This window comes from Poecilia reticulata, chromosome 18 (assembly GCF_904066995.2).
Source record: "Poecilia reticulata chromosome 18, P_reticulata-male-v2, whole genome shotgun sequence".
NCBI lineage: Eukaryota > Metazoa > Chordata > Actinopteri > Cyprinodontiformes > Poeciliidae > Poecilia > Poecilia reticulata.
In genome coordinates, this window is record NC_088847.1 from 28,242,445 (window position 1) to 28,260,182 (window position 17,738).

The 17,738-nt window shown below is 41.5% G+C and overlaps 2 protein-coding genes across 2 annotated transcripts; both read left to right on the forward strand.

The window, feature by feature from the left end:
- The first annotated feature begins 64 nt into the window (after positions 1-64).
- On the forward strand, positions 65-8,436 carry LOC145548546 (uncharacterized). The gene is made up of 3 exons (XM_081599098.1): positions 65-2,235; positions 2,708-4,384; positions 5,021-8,436. The coding sequence occupies exons 2-3, from the start codon at positions 2,761-2,763 to the stop codon at positions 6,226-6,228; spliced, it is 2,832 nt and encodes a 943-aa protein (XP_081455224.1). The 5' UTR covers positions 65-2,235; positions 2,708-2,760; the 3' UTR covers positions 6,229-8,436.
- A 741-nt stretch (positions 8,437-9,177) lies between these two features.
- On the forward strand, positions 9,178-16,176 carry ppm1ka (protein phosphatase, Mg2+/Mn2+ dependent 1Ka). The gene is made up of 9 exons (XM_081599099.1): positions 9,178-9,312; positions 10,290-10,407; positions 11,246-11,422; positions 11,555-11,727; positions 11,811-11,911; positions 12,055-12,220; positions 14,794-14,938; positions 15,079-15,213; positions 15,452-16,176. The coding sequence occupies exons 2-9, from the start codon at positions 10,309-10,311 to the stop codon at positions 15,581-15,583; spliced, it is 1,128 nt and encodes a 375-aa protein (XP_081455225.1). The 5' UTR covers positions 9,178-9,312; positions 10,290-10,308; the 3' UTR covers positions 15,584-16,176.
- Positions 16,177-17,738: the final 1,562 nt, after the last annotated feature.

Sequence of the window (17,738 nt, forward strand, 5' to 3'; positions counted from 1 at the left end):
TTATTATTCTTATTTTGTATGCAAGGGAAAATTAAACAAATGGTTTTAAAACTAGAATAGAAATGACATGTATTGTCCCACAGCGGGGAAATCGAGTTATGTAGGTTCACACAAAAGATTGAAAAGCCTTAAAATATATAAAACCAGGATTAATGATAATATTCTTTACATTATGACATGAAAATAATTCTGTGCAGCCATCAAAAATACCTGAATCCAAAGTTGAAAATTTGCTAGAACAAAAGTCAGATTTTTTAGATTAACCTGAAAATTTAAGTTTTCATTTTAAAAAAACCCCCACAAATTTGCAAAGGATGAATAAAATACAGTAATTTCTTCGTATCTTGGTGTGAAAGTGAAGATGTAGCTTCATCCATCCAGGCAGCTGACAGATTAAACTACCACACACAACTACGTGGTACGAGTTTTAGTTTTTTCTTGTAAATACAGATCAACTTATCTCCACTAGCTGCACAATTAATTATTTTAGATTTACAATAGAAGCGAATCTCAGGAAATGTTGCATTTTGAAAATATAAGAGATTTGTTAACTATTTCAGTTTTCCTGAAAGATCTGAAATGACTTTTAGTATTTTTGTTTTTTAGCCTGGAGGAATTTAGCAGAAAATGCAGTGAGTGTAACTTTTCTCCAAGCTTAATTTGTAAAACATAAAGATCTCAAACCAACCTGAGCTGCTTTACATGTTATGTACCAACAAGGTTCTGATTTATTTTTCCACTACAAACCTTGGATTTATCTTATATTTGTGTCTGAGACCAAAGACTTCTAAGCCATCCATCCATTTTCCTGCACCCTTGTCCCTCAGTGGGGTCGGGAGGGTTGCTGGTGCCTCTCCAGCTAGCGTGCCGGGCGAGAGGCGGGGTACACCCTGGACAGGTCGCCAGTCTGTGGCAGGGCAACACAGAGACACACAACCATGCACACACACACTCACACCTAGGGGCAATTTAGAGAGGCCATTTAACCTGACAGTCATGTTTTTGGACTGTGGGAGGAAACCGGAGTACCTGGAGAAAGCCCACCATGCACAGGGAGAACATGCAAACTCCATGCAGAATGACCGGGGCTGGGAATCGAACCCAGAACCTTCTTGCTGCAAGGCAACAGCTCTACCAACTGCGCCACTGTGCAGCCCAGACTTCTAAGCATTTGTGTTATTGAAGCTCTGATGTTGTACTGCTCAGTCTGTCCACGTGGGGGCGGCAGATACAGTTAATTTCAGTATAATGGGTCATTTTGTGATTAGAAGTTAAATCAGGAAATGTTTATTTTTCTACTTTATTCAAATAAATTAACAAATATCTCCTTTTTCACAGTAATGACGCAATAAATTTCTGACTCTTAATAGAAACGACAAAAACTATTTTAAGTTATTTTTCTGTGTTTCATGAAACGTCCAATTAAATTTTTTTCAGATACTTTTTGCCATCAGGTTGGAAACGGTTAAAAAAACAAGTTTCCACAAATTTCAACATTTTGTTGAAGAAAAAGTATCCACTTTCACTTTAAAATCTCAAAATAGAAATAAAATGTTTTCTCTTTGAAAATGCCTTTAAAGAAAAATATTCCTTTAAAGTGAACCAAGAGTTAAAATTGTTCTTTGGGTGTTTTTTAAATTTTTTTTAAGTGCTTCAAGACATTTATTTTGAATTTCTGCTACATAAATAAACTGAATTTAATTGATTCCTGTTTAAGTGGTGCAGAGAAAAGTCGCATCTTCACTCTGGAAACGCGTAGCATCTCGTTTTCTCCCTTATCTGGACTGCTTGGCCTGTTGGGGCCCAACGCCAGGGGCCCAAAGGGTCACGGGGCCCCATGAGCTTCACCAGTAAAATGTCACAGAAACAGACCCCTGCTGACATCCAAGTGTGACACGTTTAGAGCTGAACTCCATCAACTGGATGTTAAAGGTTTCACATCATTTATAACCAGTTTTAAGGAGAAAAGACGCTTGAGAGGTCAGGAATCATCGCAGCAGCATTAAAAAGCTTAATATTAAGAGGTTTAGGAAGATGAATAATGGAGAAAAGAAAGGCAGAAGAGGAGGAGGAGCGAAGGCGGCTTTCTGCTCCTTCCCTGGTATTAATTTATTCAGCGCTGCTTCCTCTGGAGCAGAGAGGAGGAACGAGCAGGAGCAGCTGAGCGTTGGGTTTCTGCCGGCCGGCCGGGATTCCCACCATCAACCTCTGCTGATGCCTACGGAGCCTGAACAGGTACGAATTTACCAACATGCTTCTGAACAGACATTTTGTTTCTAGACTTGTAGTTTTGATTGTTGAGGGACCTTCATGGAGTCACATTTCTTACAAGATATTTGTTAAATATGTTTCCATCTCCCATTTAATTCAGATGAGTCAAAAAACACCTGAAGTGAAAACTTACTTGCAAAATTGGAAAAATTGCTTAAAACTTTGCTGTTTTTATGAGCCGTTCACTTCAACCGAACCGAGACCGAGGGTTGTATACGGACCAGAGTTCAGTTCCACATTCACACCTCCGCAATAGAACTGGATTTAGACAAACTAAAGTTTAAAGTGGATTAGATGGATCTGGTGTGAATGAACCCTAAAACAAGTTCTACAATGGTATAATTTCCCACCTACTAAAATATTATTAAATTGAATCATCATTAGTTGAAGGTTATCTATTTGAAGTTTGATTTTTCACTTTCTCCATCTGGTGTAGATCCTCGTTGGGATTCTGCCTGATTTTCAGCTGAACAAGCAGGAATAATAACAATGTCAACCCCTCTGAATGCCACTAAACAAAGAACCGATATTCTCCAGCTGGAACGTGATGTTCCAGAAGATGTGGAGCCTTCAAGCACGAATCCCAACGACAACTGGGGTACGGAGCCAAACTTCAACCTCAACTTCAATCTGAGCTCTCCGAGTAACCCTCGTCCCACCAAAGAACCCTCAAAGATGCATTCTGGGAGTAAAAAGGAAGATAAAAGTAAAGGAGGAGCAGCAGCTGCAGATTTTAACACCATTTCAGGACCAAGTGAAAAACCTAAGAGCAAAATCCCAACAGCTCAGATGACTGTGAAAGACAAAGTCAGCCAACAGCCGAAATCTCCAAACATTAAGCATTCCCCTTCACCCGAGGTACAAAGTCCCAAACCAACCGGTGTGGAGCTGAGGAGCAGCCAGAGATCTACAGAAAAGGTCAGAACTGAAACACCTAAAGCAGAATCCGTAAAGCCAGTGACTGTGTGGACGCCTGAGCCGACAACTAACTCTACAAACAGCGTAACACCAAGCCGAAAGACGCAATCAAACAGGACCAATGAAGGTGGAAGAGAGATTCACCTTGAGACGCCACCAAAAACCCTGCAGCTGCCTAAAAGCCCAAAGGTCCATAATCAAAAGGGAGATAAAAGCAGCATAAGCCCAAAGCTAACGACTCGAACCCCAACAATGACGGCCAAAATAAAAAAACCAGATCCAGGAAACTCGACTGCTGACCAAAAACCTCAAGGTGTTTTCACAACCCCAGGAGCCTCTCAGAAAGAGAAAACAAGGTCACCACTTCTCAGGACCAAACCCTCCCGAGTAACCTCTCTCAGTCCGAACCCATCCACTCAACGAAAAACCACCGGAACCAGAACCATTAACGTGTCAAAGTCTGAGGGGAATCTTCACAGTAAAGACTTAAAGGCTGCTTCTGGACCCAAAGCCAGTGTCAAAACCAGTTCAACCCCCAGATCTACAAAACGATCCAAAGACTATCTGGATTCAAAACTCGGCTCCAACTCCAGAGACGCACTGGATTCCAGAAGCAGCAGCGCCTCGAAAAGCAGTTTGGACTCTCGGGACAGTTTGAATTCCAAGAAGCTCCAGAGTTCAAAGGTTATCCGAAACCCACATGACCCAAAAACCTCAGCAGAAACCAGGATGAAGAAAAGCCACCAAGGTTCGGAGAAAGTTATTGATTCCAAAACCGTCCCAAAGAACAATCACGATTCTAAACTTCTTCAAATCTCAAAAGCAGGTTTTGATCCCAAAATAAAACCCAACTCCGGTTCTGATTCTAAGCCAGGCTCTACCCAGTCTGGTTCTCCAGCTACCCTGCAGGCCTCTGCTTTCAGTATGGATCTTCTTGGATGTGGTTCTCTTTCTCCCATCTCTAGCGGAACCATCAAGACGTCAGGTTCTGCTGTTGAGCTCAGTTTAAATCATAAGAGTCAATCAGATTCATCGAGATCTGGACAAGTTCGGTCCGGTTCTAAGTCGACGCTCACTGATTTGTCCACTCCGATATCAACGACTTGGAGTCCAGGATCCAGTACTGGAAAAAATGTTGCTTCTCCTGTAACTGGATCAAACAAGGAGAACCAGAAGAGTCCCAGTTCCACTCCAGGTAATAACAAGTATCAGAATACCACAGCGGGGCAGACAATGGTTCAGAGACACTCAGGACCCAAATATTTAGCAAAGGAGCAATTCAATGCGGAAAAAACATTAAATTTCAGGGGCAAACCTTAGAAACCACAATAATCAATGCGGCTAAAGATAAATGTGACTAAAGATAAATGCATGGATGAGTTTCTCTAGATGGTGCTGAGACATTAGTCCTCTGATCCTGGAGATGTTCTTTAGATGACAGAAGGCCGACTTTGCGACCGTCTTTATGTGGCTCTGAAGGTTCAGGTCAGAGTTACTCCCTGCTTTCAGCCTGATCTCTAGTTTCCAGCTGTAATAACTGAGGCTGTGTATTGAATATGTCCAGTAGTTTGATAACTGCTGTTTTTAAAGTTTGGTAGTAAATGTCTCTAAGTTTTACCCTCAATTTAGCTGAAGAACATTAGCTTGGCAGCCATGTTGCAAAGCCACGATGTGGCAAAGCAAAGAAAGCACCTCATCTACTGCGAGCCATAAATTTACACCATTTTAGAAAAGCCTTTGCAACTTTATCAAACATGAGTTACTGTTTCCTTGACAAGGATGAAGCTGTCAACAGATGATGCACCTCTTTGTTCTTGTTTTGTTATTTCAGGTATCTTGGCCCCTTTGGCATCTTCCAGTCCTAAAACCAGGCCTGTGGTGACCTCCAAAATCCTGGAAGGATCCACAGATGCATCAGAAGATCCTGCAGTTATGAAAAGAGATCCTAACAGTTCATCCCGAAATACTAGTCTGACTCGAGGTCTTACCTTTGACTCAATCACAAAAACTGGTAATAATACTGGCAATAAGAATTTAAAAGTCGCTGAGAGTGAGGTTAATACTCAAGGAAGGGTGGAGGTTTCCCAAGAGGCCAAGAATGACAGGGATGCACGTCCATCAGGAGATCTGGAGGGGAAATTCGGAGTAAAGCATCCGGTTTTCCCACTGAGTAAAGCTGGTCACCCAGGAGACACAAATATCATCTCATCACCTCGGGCAACCAGAGCAAGAGAACCAAAGCAGAAAATACAAGTTCATGGAAAAAAGAAGGAAGGGAATCCTTCATCTCCCCTTCGTCCTGTCTCTTCTTCTTCCACTCCTACACCAACCAAGAAGAAAGTCAAAGAGACCGCACCTAAACCTGAGCTTTCTCAAAGACTCCATAAAGGTGCAGGGGTGCAGAAAGAGGTGGGCATTCAGGTGGAGGTGGAAGTGGTCGAGCGTTCTGCTTCTACAAGCCCCAGCCTCCACCACGGACCTCCCGCCTCCTCCATGACTGATTCCTCCAGCTGCCAGTCATCGCTGAGCGGAATGCCACCTCTCAAACATGTCTGCCAGATCGATATTGAGCTGTGCAGCCAAACGCTGCTTCCATACGTTGTTCCTGACAAGGCCAGTTCCCTCCCTGCATGTTTACGCTTCCAGCAGAACGCTGCTCTTATGTCAGAGTTTGGACCACACCACAACCCAGATGTTAGCGCTGAGAGCATCTGGGAAGGTGACGCTAGAGATGAGGAACAATGGCAGCCCAACAAAAAACAGGAGGATGGGTTTAAAGGGCAGATGGAAAAACCCCCGGAGGTGTTGTGGGACAAACAAGGGATGACGTGGGAGGTTCACGGCGCCTCTATAGACCTGGAGTCTCTGGGCACGGCCATCCAGTCCCACCTGGAGATGAAGATTCGAGAGCAGGAGAGGCACATCCGGATACTTCGGCAGTCCATCTGCTCCAACAGCAGCTTTGCACGGTACAAGAGGAAGAAGAGACGGAGAAGGTTTCTGGGTTGCTGCGTCAAGGCGTCCGCCGTGGCTGACTGAGATGAGCACAGGACGTTCAGAGACGTTCAGGACATCCAGGGACGTTCAGAGACGTTCAGGACATCCAGAGACGTTCAGGACATTCAAGACGTTCAGAACATTCAGGATTTTCAGAATGTTCTGAGACGTTCAGAGACGTTCAGGACGTTCAGAGACGTTCAGAGACGTTCAGGACGTTCAGAGACGTTCAGGACGTTCAGAGACGTTCAGGACATTCAGAGACGTTCAGGACGTTCAGAGACGTTCAGGACATTCAGAGACGTTCAGGACGTTCAGGACATTCAGGACGTTCAGAGACGTTCAGGACATTCAGAGACGTTCAGGACGTTCAGAGACGTTCAGGACATTCAGAGACGTTCAGGACGTTCAGGACATTCAGGACGTTCAGAGACGTTCAGGACATTCAGAGACGTTCAGGACATTCAGAGACGTTCAGGACGTTCAGAGACGTTCAGAGACGTTCAGAACATTCAGGACTTTCAGGATGTTCTGAGACGTCCAGGACATTCAGGACTTTTAGGACGTTCAGGACACTCAGAGACGTCAGACATCTGACTTTCACTAATCCAAGCTGGATTGAGATCCAGTAAACTGTAAAACATCCTCATATTTAAAATGTTTGTAAAGTAATTGGGGAAAATAGTAACTGAGAGGAAAAATGACCTTCCACAATCTGGGCATCAATGAGGCGGTCGGGTCAGAACCTTTAGCTTAATATTACAAAATATTACTTTTCTGGGAAATTTGATTGATTGAAGACAAATGTTTTTCCTCGTGACTTTAAAGATAAAGTTATTTAAGAAAGGATTTTATTTATAGCTTGTACATGCATCCTTAGAAAGTGATAAATTCATATATCTAAAATTAAGGCCTTAAAAGGTCTTAAATTAACTTAAAAAGTAAGTTACCCTTCAATATGTTATTTCCCATGTATTAAATTTGTTTTGGCAGGACTAGTTAATCCCATATATTCTATGTATTTTTTATGACAGGATTTTTCTCTCAGGCAACAGTTTGACTCAAATACTTTTTGACTCAAGTCGAGATGGTTAAGCTACCGCTAACTAGCTGCTAATCCACCCTTGTTAGCTTTTTTTGCTTCTAACGTGTAAATGCAAATTTATTGCGACGAAATTGGTACATTTGTGTGGAGAAACAGGTCTTAAATTTCATTCATAATGATCTTAGAACGGTCTTAAAAAGTCTTAAATTTGAATTGGTGAAACTGATTTAGCAAAAATGACTGTGAAAGTTTGTCAGAACTTATTCAAGAAATGTCTTTCCATTTCTCCTTTTATTGCACCAACTATTTTCTGGAGAAGTCAAATCAAAAACACTTCAAATTTATTTTTAATTTCATTTCAAATGATACAATTCAAAATGTGCAGAAAAAGCCCTGATAGAAGAACGTCTGGAGAGTTAAATGTCACATATAAAACTGAAATCCCTGCTGCTATCCTGCTGTCTGGTGTTTGTAGGTTTTAGTTAGGCCGGTGTTTAGCCGTGTTTAGCCGTGTTTAGCCGTGTTGGGTCGGTACCTCGGTTTTCCGGTGGCAGCTGCAGTGGTTGTTGACGTGGAGCTGAGAGGACAGCAGCTCCATTCCTGGTAAATATTTTATCCGGTTTCTTTTTTACGAAACTCGGCACAAAGCACTCAGAGCTCCCAGCTGCAGCAGGAGTTATAAAGTCACTTCTTTTCCTTTAGTTTCCTCATTAATTTCTCCTTCCACTTCTGTTTTCTTCTCCTTTCCTCTCGTCTTTCTCTTTGTCTCCTATTATTTTTTGTTTTCTTTAAGTTTTTCTTTTTCCTTATTTGCTTGTTTCTATTTTCTCCTTCAGTTTTTCTTTCAATCTCTTTCTTGTCCAAATCTTTTCATTTACTTCTTGTTTATTTTCTTTCCTCCTCTTCTTCCATTTTTACTTTTTCCTGTTAATTTTCAGTTTCTTTTTGTTCCTTTTATTGTTTTATTCGCTCATATTTTAGACCTGAGTGATGAACTTGTCGTTCTTCCCTCCTTCTCTCTTTCTTCTCTTCCTCCTGAACCTCTCCACCGCTGATGGAGTTGCATCATTTATCTGAATTATTCAGAAACATTAAACCCACGCTCGTGTTAACAACAGAAACTCCACCATATTTTATTCATATGTACATAAGAACACAGCGACTGTAAGGACCCTAATGTTTAATTAAAGCTTCTTTACAAACTCGCTCATGGTTTTGTATTTTGTCTTTCCTGTCTTGTGTACAATGTTTGTAATTTTTGAGCCTTTATGTGTGATGTTTAAACCATGCATCTGTTGGTTATAACCTCTTATTATTGTGGCGTTGCCTGCCTCCAGCAGCCATTGGGTGAAAACATGTTACTTTACAGAAGTCAGTCACAGGAAACTCTTCCACCTATTGACTCACTACTAATGGTATTTTAGAAGGAAAAGTCAACATAACACCAAATTTTACTTTGGAAGGAAGTTGAATCCACAGATGTACAAGAAAAACTTACGAACTCCATGCAGAAAGACCCCAATGTGGGACTTGAGTCTTGTATTTTCTTGCTACACCCAAAACTTGCTCTTAAAATTGATTCATTAATCATTTATTTAAGGAGAAAAGGGTTAAGTTACATCAACAAAAGACCAAAATTAATATAAAATACGTGTGAATATTGAGAAATAAACTGACTGCTAGAGTTAAAAATTTAAATTTTTATTGTACTTTTTGAGAAAAAATTATATATTTATAATTTTATAGTTCACAAAATTATATTTTTCTCCAAAAAAAACGTAATTACCTTAATCTTTATTGAAAGTTTTGCACACATAGTCTTTATTTTCTTGGCCAGAGCTGAAACTTGGACCTGATTAAGTTCAAGAAACCAAAACAGCTTCACGTCTTTTTTTGGTGCTGACGTCAGAACATGCTGTGCTCTGATTGGACGCCTGTGTATCAGTTTAAAACACTCCCCCGTCAAGCTGAGCGCGAGCTGAAGAGTCGCAGCGCGAGCGCCACTCTGGGCTGCTGCTGGACACCTGTTGCCAAGGAAACTGAAACGGGCGGGGAAATTACCAGTTAATGACGTGAAAAAGGTAAATTACTTTTTGTTTTGCTTCGTTTCCCGCCATTTTGATTTTTATGTTTTCAAAAAGTTTGGAATTTGTATCCTACATTTTACTTTTTAAAAATATTTTTAGTTTCTTGAGGTTTTTTTTTACTGTAAATATAACAATCTTATATCAATTACAAAAATTAAGTGTACATTTTAAAAAGAAAAACGGTTTTAGAAGAAATATATGGAATTATAGTCTTGAAAACATTTAATTTCTCATCCTACGCTATTTTCGGAACATGCTTAAATTTGTATTTTTGCGTCCATGAACTCTTAACTCTGACTATGCAGCTTCAAACATGTATGCACTGTGTGAGATCTTGTCATCAGCAGGTCACACGTGTTTTTGTTGTGAACGCTGTTCTGAAGGTCATACTCGCTAAGAACAGACTTCACTGGTGTTTGTTGCAGAGAGTTTTAGTCTAAATATATCAGCAGCAGCTGATCTGTATTAATTACCATCAGAGTTTTGACCTGGCCAGGTAAAATATAGATCACATCACCAGAAAATGGGAGAAATTTGACATTTTCATACATGAAATTAGTTTCATATACAGATTTTAAACTCTAAAGTCAATTGAAAGTGTTTAATTTGGATATTTTAAATCTTTCCTTGGGGGAATTACAGGTCAAGCTGAGTATTTATAGAACCGAGCCTGTTGTGGGTGACGGATAGAGAAAGGAAGGAGCCTCACAGCTATTTGTGGACCACACACATACACAGTAGGATTAATGGTCACTGAGTAACAGGAATGTAATCCATGTTAATGTCAATAATTTGGAAGATTTATATTACCAACCTGAGGCCAACAGCTTAAGCCCTCTTTCATCTTTCCCTAAATATGCAAAGGTTGGAGACTAATAGACGGTTACAGTGATGACAGTGACATAGTGTATATGTATTTCAGAACTCTGCATGTTGCCCAGGTTTAATTTCTACATCTAAAATCTCTGCAGCTGTGAAGGACAGTCAGTCATGTCGTCTCCTGTGCTGCTTAACCTGCTGCGCTGCGGCCGCTTCTCCTTGTGCAGACAAACCCTCTTCGGTCTGGAAGCCTCCACACAGTCTGGGCAGGTGAATCCGTCTACACAGGTCTATTGGGGAGCAATTAACGTTACTAAAATGGCATGACTGTAAACATTGACTTATTTCAACAAACAATGTGGATCTTATTCTTCTTTGCTTCTACTGTAGCCCAAAAAGGACAATGTGAACACTCACTTTAGAGGAAACTTTCTAGCCTTTTGCAGTTGTAATAGAGAGCAAGAAGATAGGATGTGATGCCAAGGATGCAGACTCTAACTTCATCACTACATGTCAGAAAGTACTGCATTTGATCCTTGAAGAGTAAAGGTACCTTCAGTATACATAAATATACTGAATGGCTAGCTAGTGGTTGGTATTCATAGGGTACTTACATGGTACATACAGGTACTACTGAGTACCTTCTGGTTACCTACATGGTACTTGTGTAGCACCTATATGTGACATTTACAGGGTGTGCACTTGGATGGCTTCATAAGAGGTACTTAAGGATTCTTGATGATTTATTGGGCATCGACAGGATACATGAAGCCTTCTGGGTCACTACAGGGATAGATTCCCTTGCTTGTTGCCCAGTTCTTACATGCTACTATTAGAGCACCTGCTGAATACACCGCTGCAGAGTAACTTTAGGGGTATCTGGGGTACATCTGAGGTATCTGTGGAATAAAAAGACGAAAACCTAAAGGTCCTTTTGGGAGACCATAGGGTACCTGCATGGTACTATCAGATTTGACATCTTATCCTCCTAATGCCAGTACTTACATGTTGCTACTATAAATTCAAACTTACTGTACGGTATTTAAAGTCTATTTTCTAAATATTTGCTGAATGCTTAAGATGTTCGTACTGATTACTTTTGGACCAGGTTGGTGGACCGTTGTTGGGGCTGGTGGGTGTGCGGCGGGCCAGCGGGTCGATCAGGTTCGACAGTGATAGCAGTGGCCAGCCAGTGACCTGGGACTCGTTTGGTATTTGGGATAACCGGATAGAAGAACCGATATTACTGCCTTCCAGTATCCGCTATGGAAAACCCATTCCACAGGTAAGCAGGACATTGGATTAATGAGAAATGGTTGAAGTAATTTCTAATTAGAGTTGATAAAACAACATTTTAAAGGATGGATGTACAAACAAAGTGAAAGTGAGGATAGCTTTGTTGGTGTATTCCTCTCAGATCAGCCTGTCTCGGGTCGGCAGTGCGTCTGTTTTGGGTCTCCGGAAGCAGAATGAGGACCGACTCCGATTTGCCCGTGTCCATGACAACCTCCTGTACTTCGCCGTGTTTGACGGTCATGGCGGCCCGCATGCTGCCGACTACTGCTGCAGCTTCATGGAGAAATTCATCAGGTTGAATGAATTTTCTTCAGTACACTTTAAAGGCAGACGTCTTAACCAACAAGTATCATAAACTCTCGGGTTTCTTGTTTTAGAGACGCTCTGGAAGAGGAAGATGATCTTGAGAAAGTTTTAAAGAAAGCTTTCTTAGAAGCCGATAATGCTTTACACACACACCTGAGCTACTTCAACAACGGTAAAGCTCTGTGCTAAATTACTTACAAAACGAGTCATATTTTTTTAAATGAACCTTTATTTTAGGCATTCTAATCTAATTTTGCACTGAACTTTGAATTGCTAGGCAGTAATGCTTCAATCTTTGCCTCTCTTCCATCCCAGACTCGGTTCTGAGGTCAGGTACAACAGCAACAGTTGCTCTGCTACATGACGGCATTGAGCTGGTGGTTGCCAGCACTGGTGACAGTCGGGCGATGCTGTCCAGGAAGGGACATGCCATCAAGCTCACCAAAGACCATACACCAGACCGCAAAGACGAGAGAAAACGGTACTGGAGTCCTTTTAGTACTACTGTGGTACCTAGCTTCAAGAACGTTCTATGCAGTCTTTTTAGTACTTATTTGAGGACTTACTCTGTGCCTGTGGGGTACTTACATCATATCAACAAGGTACTTATAAAGTACTCACGAGGTATTACTGGCATAAACTCCAGGCCACGTATGAAGTATCAATGGGCTCTACATCATTTTTACTGAGTTCCTTTGAAATACCTACAGGGTACTTAAAAAGCACCAATACAGTTGGTATTAGTTGCTACTTATTGGATATCAATGGGGTACTTCCAGGACTCTTATAAGTTATCAAAGGAGTGGGGTGCTTGATAGGATACCAACAGGGCATTAATGAAGTACCAATGGGGTATTCATGGGGTGCCTGCATATTACGGTTTATTCCAAGTATCAGACCCTTTCTAGATGCTCACACCTGACACACATGATGCTAAAGGTTTCAAAGAGAGTTGCGAGCTTTGCAATGAGAGAAGAGAAACATAGGACTGGGGAAAATGATTGATGGTCACTGACATCTTCAGAATATTTAACAGTAATATTTTCATCAATAGTAGAAAATGTACTGGGTACTAACTGACTCGTTTCCACTGAGTGGTTTGGCAAAGATTGGTGTGGTTTAGTGTGCCATTTTGTGGCATATCACTAATAAGGCGGAATTTAACGAGGCACTTATAGCCTTGTTTGTCTAGTGCAAGAACAAGTGTGATGGACTAGTATGTTTCGTGTTTGGACAGAGAAGTGACGTTTCTCTGTCTTCCAATCAATGGACTGTGTTGTGTGATGCCAGCAGCTCCACTCTAACATTGCCCTGTGGACCTGCAACTGAACAGGGCCCAGCATTGATGTGGTACAGGTGGGGTGTATGGCGCACTTTACACTGGAAACAAAATACCGAACCCATGGGGTAATTACGAACCAGAACATTCCTAATCCTCCACAGTTACCTCTTACCATCTGCAGGATTCTAGGTGGTTGGTAGTTGGCAAATAGTATTGATGCCTTAAATCTAGAAATAAAAACTTAAAGTCAGTCTAACAAGAAAGACCAGTGGAATGAGACCAACTCTGAAGTTAATTAAAGATGTTTTAATGTTGAGGTTAAGAAACAAGCAGCGGCGTTCTCTATATACTGCACACAGATAACTGATCCTCTCTCCCATATCCAAGAGTCATGGAGGTTTCAACCCCTTGTTTAAAGCACAGGTTCCAGCTAATCCTTTGTGGTTTTATTTAATTTAATTAAATTCCCCTGCATCTTGATTCACTTTTAATTTTTCACTAGTTTCCAGGGTTTGTTGTAAAACAGCAGCAGGACGGTTCAGGTTCCCAAACAGCTCGTTTGGTATAAATAGTGTGGAAGTCGACATTCATGAAGCTCATCCAGGAACTGAAACTGGAGCAGAGCTGCAGGTCGACAGGTTTGGGATTCCCTTCAGCTAAAAGCAGCCGGTGTTATCTAACAGCAGAGCTTCATCTGGCTGTGGACATCAATCAGTGGGTTACCGTTTAGTGCAGGTTAAAACTCAAGTACTGTCAGAGACACTAAATAAAACTTTATTTTTAATTAATTCATTAGATCCAACTTCAAATTATATAAATTACATTTGCTTCTATAACTGTGGGAAGTAAAAGCTGCAGAGCATCTGACTTGCTGAGGAACTTGCCTTCTGCAGGATTATGTAACATTTGATGAGTTGATGGAAATCATGTGTGTAAAATTTCCAGTGCCGCCGTCTTTGACCTGGTCCAACTCCTACAGTATCCGTAACACGACACCAGCTGGTCAGCTTCAAGTGGGGTTTTATTTTTTAAGGGTGGGTACAGTGAACTCCCATCTATTCATGGTTCACTATTTAAAGATTTACTGATTCTCGGATATCTTGGTGGAATATAACTCCAAATTGTTTGATGAAAATTCACTTATATAATGTAAAATGCAGCTCTGGAAGTTGAAAAACCTAGAATCAACGGTACTTGGAAAAGCAGCAAATCCTGGAGTTCTGTTCATTTTCCTGGATGGTAATTACCTAGATGATACCCTGAAGAACAGAGATCAGGGAGACTGTGGATGTTAGCTTCAGCTGTAGTTCTAAGACGGTTTCCACTCTGCGTATCAATGCATGTTCAGGTATATTTGGTGTTTCGATGTAAGATTAGTCACATTAGATATTTCAAGCACCTGATCAGGATCCATCTTAGACCTGCTTCTTTTCTAGCATGAAAAGCAGTTTGAACTGCCTTGTTGCTTAAATGTGCTATACACATAAAGTTGATTGATTGAACTTGATTGATGTCTTACTGGTTGAAGACCCAAGAACAAACCCTGAACGTTCTTGACCCAGTTTATTAAAGTCCCTGTAGAGAGGGGTGTCTTGGTTTCTCTATTGGACCCCAACCTCAGATAAGGCAATGAATTGTTGATGAATGGAGGGACTTCACACAAACAGAACCAAAGTAACACAGAGCCAGAGACTTAAATATTCAAGCTCCTGGTCCAGCCTCATCTGGTTCTACAGAGAAATTAACTGATCCTGTTTGGTTTTTGTGTTCAGGATCCAGAAGTTTGGTGGTTTCCTGTCGTGGAACAGCGTCGGTCAGGCAAACGTTAACGGGCGGCTCGCCATGACGCGCAGCATCGGAGACTTCCACCTGAAATCCAGTGGCGTCATCGCAGAGCCGGAAACACGTCGTCTCTCTGTGAGTCCCGGTCCGGCTTCGTCTGATGTCTTAGTTTCAGATCAGTTTGGATCTGTGGAGTTTTTTACCTGGCTTTGTTGTTGTTATGTCCATTATTCCACTGGACAATCATCTTATTTGTTCATGATCTGTTTCTGCAGGTCCAACATGCCAATGACTCCTTCCTGGCTTTGACCACAGACGGCATTAACTTCCTGTTGAGTGACCAGGAGATCTGTGATGTCATCAACCAGTGCCAAGACCCGACTGAAGCAGCAGAGATCATCTCTCAGCAGGTAAACAGCTGAAAAGTTGTGACTCGCTGAAGGTATACCGGGCAAACTCAATGAACTGTAGAGAAAACAGGATCATTTCTGAGATAGAGAGACTGACATCTGATATTAAGATGATTAAATTAAACAATAAATGCTCTGGTCAAAATTCATAAATGTCATATATATGATCATATTAAAGGCATTTCAGTGACTCATAGATGTGAATACTGCCTAAATAAGTGGATAAAATGTATTTCAGGCGCTGCAGTACGGCTCAGAGGACAACGCCACCATCGTCATCATCCCGTTTGGCGCCTGGGGGAAACATAAAAGCTCCACCAAAATCTACAGCATGAGCAGGAACTTTGCTTCGAGCGGCCGATGGGCGTAGACGAAAACGTGCATGAAGACGACAGAACTCAGCCGATTATCTTAATTTGACTTTAAGTAACCCAGAGGTCCTTAAGTTATTTATAACAGCATCAGAACGCATCCAAACAAACATCGTCATGCTTGTTCCCAGCTGAGCAGTCGACTCTGTAAATAGTGTAAAATTATGAAGGTTGTACATATAAAGAGACTCACTGCAGTGTTTGTTGTCTTTGTCAACTTTGTATCAGTGTTTTGCATTTAGAGAAAACATTTCAGTGTATTTCCTCTCTCAGTCATTGGCTGTCATTCTGTAAATGTTTAATGAAACTCCAAAATATCAGCGTTTATCAAATAAGAAGCTCAGTTTTGTTTTAAATTGATCAAAAAGAGGGAAAACGTTTGAACTCCAGGAAAAACCATTCGAGAAAGCAATCTTTGTTACCAACAAACCTTTTAAATTCTGAAATATTTACCAACGTTAGAAGTTTGACTCGATATTATCGATGCTCATCTTGTCTCCATTGGTCCTTTAGAGTAATAAAGTTCAACCAGTCAAACATAAATGTTACTGTTTGTTTTCTTCAGTTGCATTAAACCAAGTTTGTGTGTAAACAGTCAGACTCTGGTTTTTTTATTTGAGGTTTACAGTCAGAGATTAAAGTACCAAAGAGTTTTAGTTGGTATTTTGTGAAATTCCCTGTCTTTCTTATGTCTGAAGGAGCCAAAGACTCAATTCTCTAATATTCTCTGTTGGAAACGTGTCACGAAAAACTGAGTAACTTTAGTTTCTTCCTCCTTCACAATGTCTTTGGAACTTCGTGAAAATGCATCGACATTCCTAGAAAAGATGGGATCTTAAAGGCATTGTGTGTTTTCTAATGACTCTGGTGAACTTTTCTGCACTAATGGTCCCAACATAAAGTGGAAATGAGCTTTTAAACCCCATAAGTCACTCAAAAAGCAAACTGGAAGTACAAACATTAAAGTGTGACGAGGCTTTCATTGCCTGGTTAGGGTTGTAGACAAACAGGATCATCCAGATGGGAGACAAAGCATCAGAAAGAGTTAAGGTAAATGTAGAACCCATCACTACAGGCAAAGGTTTGTTTTTATTGGTTTATATTCTGCTTAGTGGCCTTTATTGACAGTTATCTGGCAGAGAGGGAAAGTTTGTAAGTAACTCCTGGCGGCTGTGTCAAGGATTAGTGCCTCCATATCTGTGGAGGATCTTCTGCCACTAAATCATGCACTGCCTCAGATGTCACTATTGTTATACTGTCCTTTTGGTATTCCCTTTTGAAGCCAAGATTTGAAGGACAGCAGTCACGTTCATCAAGTCACTGACACTGCGAACCTTCGTCAACAGATTCCTTCAGAAGATGTTGACAATGAACTGCATAAGCCGCCTACTAACATCAAGCTCTGGCCTGGAATACCACAGGGACAGCTGGCGAAGGGGGTTAGAGGAGACTGGGCTACACTTGAAACGAACGAGATATCACAGGATATCTGGAGGCCACTCATCAGCATCCTCTGAGCGTCGCATCGCGCTTTGGGACTTCTTCTTCCAAATAGTTCTCTTTTCTTATGATCTATTTGTGGGGAACTGCGTTCAAACTGCTGCCTTTAGGGCCAAACATAAATCATAGTCTAACAGTTAAACATTTGGCCCCTGACTGCTTTCACAAACTGTAACCTGCTGTTTTGGAGTCATGGCTGGTTTTTGGTTGAGTGGCCTTTTAGTCCATAGTCCAGGGACCAGACCTCTAGAAGTGGTACCAGAGCAGGAACCAGACCTCTGGAAGTGGTACCAGAGCAGGAACCAGACCTCTGGAAGTGGTACCAGAGCAGGAACCAGACCTCTGGAAGTGGTACCAGAGCAGGAACCAGACCTCTGGAAGTGGTACCAGAGCAGGAACCAGTCCTCTGGAAGTGGTACCGGAGCAGGAACCAGACCTCTGGAAGTGGTACCAGAGCAGGAACCAGTCCTCTGGAAGTGGTACCAGAGCAGGAACCAGTCCTCTGGAAGTGGTACCAGAGCAGGAACCAGTCTTCTGGAGGTTCCCGGTTCTCTTCCTGACACCACAAGTCTTGAAGGTCAATTCAGATTTTATGCTCAACTTTGTTTTTGTTATTTTTTGTGACTGGAATCAGACTTCTTGTCACAAGTCCAT

Excerpts from the sequence above, each read along its gene's own strand:
- LOC145548546 (XM_081599098.1), top strand. The coding sequence starts at position 2,761 with ATGTCAACCCCTCTGAATGCCACTAAACAAAGAACCGATATTCTCCAG. Across the intron at positions 4,385-5,020 it reads GAGTCCCAGTTCCACTCCAG|GTATCTTGGCCCCTTTGGCA; the intron begins GTAATAACAAGT and ends TTGTTATTTCAG.
- ppm1ka (XM_081599099.1), top strand. The coding sequence starts at position 10,309 with ATGTCGTCTCCTGTGCTGCTTAACCTGCTGCGCTGCGGCCGCTTCTCC. Across the intron at positions 11,728-11,810 it reads TTCATGGAGAAATTCATCAG|AGACGCTCTGGAAGAGGAAG; the intron begins GTTGAATGAATT and ends TTCTTGTTTTAG. Across the intron at positions 15,214-15,451 it reads CAGAGATCATCTCTCAGCAG|GCGCTGCAGTACGGCTCAGA; the intron begins GTAAACAGCTGA and ends AATGTATTTCAG.